The sequence below is a fragment of the Arachis hypogaea genome, chromosome 13, assembly GCF_003086295.3.
Source record: "Arachis hypogaea cultivar Tifrunner chromosome 13, arahy.Tifrunner.gnm2.J5K5, whole genome shotgun sequence".
Classification (NCBI taxonomy): Eukaryota; Viridiplantae; Streptophyta; class Magnoliopsida; order Fabales; family Fabaceae; genus Arachis; species Arachis hypogaea.
In genome coordinates, this window is record NC_092048.1 from 91319240 (window position 1) to 91324942 (window position 5703).

At 34.2% G+C, this 5703-nt stretch overlaps 1 protein-coding gene across 1 annotated transcript; it reads right to left on the bottom strand.

Annotated features, from left to right (window-relative positions):
* Positions 1-2380: 2380 nt before the first annotated feature.
* Positions 2381-2818, bottom strand: LOC140177648 (uncharacterized). Its single transcript, XM_072210792.1, has one exon. It carries the CDS (start codon positions 2816-2818, stop codon positions 2381-2383), a length of 438 nt encoding a protein of 145 aa, XP_072066893.1.
* Between the last annotated feature and the right edge of the window lie 2885 nt (positions 2819-5703).

A 5703-nucleotide genomic window follows, 5' to 3' on the forward strand; every position in this document is an offset into this window, starting at 1 on the left:
TTTAATATGGATGCAAAAATATGTTGGTTTCTTAAAGAAATTAAACCTTAGTGAGCTTCTCAAAGATGGTGTTGGTGCGGGGAGGAATCTAGTTGCTTCGACGGCGTATCGACGATGACCATAATCTAAGATGATCATCCCTGTGGAGTACCCGCGAATGGATCGAGCCTCGGTTTCTGGTATTTCGGTGCCGGAACGCTTGCCGAAACATCGCACCTTCATCCGGCAGTTCCTTTGCTTGCATCTCGAATCCTAACAGTATTTTCTGTAATTTTATTAAAAAAATAAATTTTTACTTTTAAAAAAGAGAAATTACTTCTGCAACACCATCGACGACAGGATCTCATAACTTTCTATTCTCTTGATCGATGTCGTGAACTTGTTGCCAATTGCTCCTTCTTCACTGACGGCAGCAATATTCTAACCCCTGCCACTATCTTTTCTCCTTGAAGCTGCATCAACAGCCACCATCACCTCTAACTTATTGTTTTTCATCTCTGCTACTCGTCAGAAACAAATTTGGAGCCTCTGCCATGTCTTCTTTGTTCTTCGCCAGACACTCTCCTAACTGCAGCACTGATTACTGCCATTCTCTATCTTTTCTGTCAGTTATTTTTTTCATCACCGGCAAGGTCCTTTTTTGTCCTCGTCGATAAAGAGAAGAGCCTGAAAAAAAGAAAAGAAAAGGGAAGAGATAGAGAAATTCAAGAATAAAATTGAATTATAAAACCATTTTTTAAATTTATTCAGTAAACTTTTATTTGAAATGTTCATTAAAATTTCATGTTTGCATTCAGATCTTAAAAGAAAAAGAACCATTCAAAGCCAAGTTCTTCCTCTAATTATATATGTTTTGAAGTTTCTATTTTATATTTACGTTTTTAAATGCCACTTATTATATAATTGAACACTTGTCCTTACATGATACTCTACCAACTGAGACCTTTCGATTCAAGCGGCATTTAACTTCTTCAAATATGTGTAAGAGATGTAACAAGGCGCAGGAGACTATGGAGCATTGCCTTAGAGACTGTGAATGATCAAAGGCAATTTGGCAAATGTTAGATCCTAGTATCCTGGACTCGACGGCTAGTACTGCTCTTGAAGAGTGGTTTCGGAAGGCCTTGGCTAACAATGAGGCGTCTTTTGGTGTAGGGCTTTGGTAGGTATAGAGACATAGGTGCAATGACATATTCAATACTGACAACCCTTGGACAGACCACAAGGTCGTTGCCTTGGCCAGAATTACCGCCAAGGACTTACAGGTTTACAAGAATCGAAACGATGCCTTTAGGTCTCTCCGAAATTGCCTATGTTGAGAACCACTAGTAGGCAATAGTTTTAAAGTTAATTGTGATGCAAGCTTGTATATGGATTCAAATTTAGCATAATTTGTGTGTATTATTAAAGATTCTAAGGGAGATTGGATCTCAGACTGCTCTGGAAGCATTTCCCCTGATCTATCATCAGATGTGAATTATTTGCTGCTTGGAAGGGGCTGGTTTTAGCTTAGAATTGCGATTTGAGGGATATTATATGTGAAACGGATTGCCTTGACATTCTGCCCATCATGCATGAGCTTACAAGTGGGTATTCATTTGAAGTAACAGATTTGGTTCACAAGATTCAGGAGCTTTTATCTCGTCCTTGGCTTGTTCACGTTGAGTGGGTGTCTCGAGAAGTAAATAGAGCTACGAATTAGATGGCTAGATATGGTGCTAAGAGTAACTCTAATCATGTTATTTGGTCTGAGCCTTGTGTTGATTTCCAACAAATTATCCACTCGAATATAGAATAGTATTTACTTTATTACTTTTCATGTTTAGACAAAAAAAAAATTGAACAGTTGTCAAATAATTAAACTTACCACTTGTCAAATATTTAACTGTGATATTCGTCAATCAATTAACATATTATTACTCTCCTACTAGTGTATGAATCTGTGCTGAGCACGAAAAAATTTATAAAAATAAAAAAAAAATTATATGATTAGATATTTAAAAAAAATACAATAATTATTATTTTAAAAATTTATAAAATTATGATCAAAATCAAAGTTTAACTTAAAAATAGTGAGTAATAATCATTTTACACTTTTTTTAAAGTAAAATATTATACATTGATATAGAATTTAAAATAAAATTAAAATATTTACATTAGAATTCTATTTTTTCAAAAACTTCTCTATAAACAACATTAATGGTTGAATTTGCAGACATTCCTACATGTTTTACTCTCTTACTCTTAACTCTTGAAAGTGTCACATATAGTTGGTCATGTGTAAAAACTGGTTTGGGCAAGTACAATCCAACATGAGATAAAGTTTGTCCCTGAGATTTATTAATTGTCATGGCAAACAATACTATTATGGAAACTGTCTTCATTGGAATCTAACTGGGACAGTTTCATTTGTTGGTATCATATTCATTCTTGGAATCAAAGCAATATGACCAACATTGTTACTCGTTAAGACTTCACATTCTATGACATGATTTCCAAGCTTCCTAACTTGTATTCTTGTACCATTACAAAGACCACTGGATTGGTCAATATTCCTCAGTAACATCATCGGAACACCAACCTTGAGTATTAATTTATGTGGAGACAAACCAGAGCAATTTATGCTATTCAGTAATTCAGGACCATAGAGATCTAGCTGGCTTTCCATATTTCCTTCATCCATACAAATCGAATCTGAACTGAGATATAATTTTTTCCCTCCAAGAATGATAGCCATTAGATGGTTGTTGACCTCTTCAACAATGTCCAGCGTGGGAGCCAGTATAGTTCTTGCTTCAAAAAAATCTTTTGAGGACATGTTATCCAAAATATTTGGATAAGAAAAATGAACTAACTCATCAAATGTCTAGTCCGAAAAAGGAATAACAATATCTCCTGAAAGACATATCTCAGATTCACCATCCATATTGTTACCTATTAGACCATCACCAACTTTCAATAACCACTCACCAAATTGCTTTGTCTCATCTTGATCTAAAGCAGTTGTCCCTACAAAGACTCTCATGTTTTTTGTTAGTTTGAGCACCTGACAAAACTTCCAAAGGCAAGACGAATTAATGGTTGAATGAACGATATTTTGTCTCGATCCTCGTAAAATGATAGGAAGAAATTGTCTAAAGTCTCCACCTAGTACAACCACTTTTCCTCCAAAGGGCAAATCTTTGTTATATGTTAGAGAAAATCTCATGATATCACCTAAGCATTTATCAAGCGCTTCATAGCAATACCTACTAACCATTAGAGCCTCATCCCAAATTATAAGTTTGGCTTTCAACAGCAGCATTGTTTGAGGAGAATCGGGTTTAATGTTACATACAGAATCCTTAGTTATATTCAGCGGTATTTTGAACCTTGAGTGTGTTGTTCTTCCATTGGAAACAAGTAAAGATGCAATACCACTTGAAGTAATGTTTAACACAATATCACCCCTTGAGCGAATCTCAGCAGACATAAGGTTCTAGAGAAATATTTTTTCAGTACTCCCATGACCATACACAAAGAAAAAACCCCTTCATCACAATACATAGCTGTAACAATTTTATCGAATGCATATTTCTGCTCAGGTGTTGCGATGGCTAACATGTCTGAGGCATTTTTCTTTAAATCATCCCTGTTAAAGTTTAGCTCTTCCCTGATAACCCTTTCGGTTAACAAAGAACTATCAACTTCAGTTGCTAAAGGCATAGAAGGATAGTCTTTCAAGATTTTATCATAGGAATGTAAGATCTTGTCTATATCCATTAAGCACAACTGCTTAATCTCATCATCTGACATGGTTAATTTTGTATATTATACGATACTATAAAAATTCAATCAAACTAAAAATGATCAATAGTGAAGAACTTTTATAATTGCAATTAATAAAAATTCACTCCTCATGTTCATCACGGTTCTCCGTCGATACAAAATATCATCTGAGAGTTCATGCTAACATCTATTCCAGACATGTTCTGGTCTTGAGATATTGTTGGATGTTAATAGAATGACAAACAACCTCCTAACATATGATCCTGAGGCCCACGAGCTTGCTTCCTTAATTGCATCCATGAATTCTCTATCATCTTGTAAGAGTCCAAGGGTGAAGCATGCATCTCTATACGTAGCATAAATTGTTCCTCCTACTGTTCTTATATCTCGAAAATGCATACATCCTCTTTGAGTATTCAAGAGAAGTCGTTGGTAATATTCTTCGGTATTTGCTGCAAAAAAAAACTTGGTTAAAACCCTACTTTTAAGTTGCTAAATGGATTAGGCTACGCAATTTCAATTATTATGATGACAATCATGCATGAGAATTAAGTGTTATTTAGAAAAGGGTTAAGATTAACGACAAACATGCATATATGTTAGTCATGCTCTTATTATGTTTCTCTCTTTTTTCCCCTCCATATGCATCTTTGTTTAATGTGATTGATTTAGTCTAGAATTTTGAATGTTAAATTAGTGGAGGCTATACTGCTTGGTTCCCAACAGTCAACACTACTTGAGGATGCTTGGCACAAACTATTCTAATACAAACTTCTCTTGTTAGTTGTCACCCATACGGGAGGAGGAAATTTAAGTCTTCAAGATGAGAATAATAAACAAAGAAGTAAGAAATAATCTGATTCTCAATTTTGTTGTGATGTGCGTATTATTTCTTATCAAAGATATACAATATGCTTTTTGTAGGATGTGAAAGTAAGCGCAACTCAAACTTTGTTGTTTTTGGTCGCATAAACTCTTATATCCAATCTGCATTATTTAGTGATTATGTATCTTGGCATTAGTACATATCTTTGCAAGCTAAAATTTATAATTTTATATAACTACCTATGAAAATCTTGCTAAAAGTGCCCCAACTCCTCTCTTTATTGGCCGAATACAACATGAGCTATATATTAAATATGTTTTTGACTGCAGAATCTTTTTTTATGATGAAAAGATTATGTTTTCTTGCAGGAAAACACAGAACTGGATTTTGTTTTTGTTCTGTTTTTAAATGAATAGTCCCAAGAAAAGTAAAAACTACTGAGGTTGAAATTATGACAATTATAAGGGTGAGGATCATACAAATGTGGGACTAAGTGTATGAAAACAGAGAAACAATTGTGTGTATGAATAAAATTAGAAGTACGTGCTCATTCATTAATACCATTTCAGTGGAGCTAATGGATTTGGAGTCTTTGAATCTCGGTAAAGACCAAAGTCTGATTACTTTGACATGAATCTTCCAACATTCTTTTGGCAGTGCAATCATCTCCAACAAATCATATCACCTAACCATTTTTTCTCTAGTGAAAAAAATAAAAGCAAACGTAAATTCTAGCAAGTACGTATGTTAAGATTGTAGGACCACACTTTTTAGAATTTTATAGCAACTAAGAAGAGGTATATTTTTGGGTAAATTATTTTAAAATTGGAGTGCATCAAAAATCACATATCTTCCATAATTCAAAAGAAGAAAAAATTTGTCTTGATGATTTAAAAAGCGAAAAAAAAATTGAGTTGAAAATAAAACACTTATTCTACATCATAAATACTGACAAATCAAAATGTACTGAGTAAAAAAAAAGTATGAAAATAAGATCTGAATTGATGCCTTTCTTGCAGCAGCTCACCTCCATCAGTTACAGATAGAGAGCATTCTAGTGAGACGGCGATCTGAACGATAACAACATCAGTAAAAGTCTCTTCTTGCCG

Excerpts from the sequence above, each read along its gene's own strand:
- LOC140177648 (XM_072210792.1), bottom strand. The coding sequence starts at position 2,818 with ATGTCCTCAAAAGATTTTTTTGAAGCAAGAACTATACTGGCTCCCACG.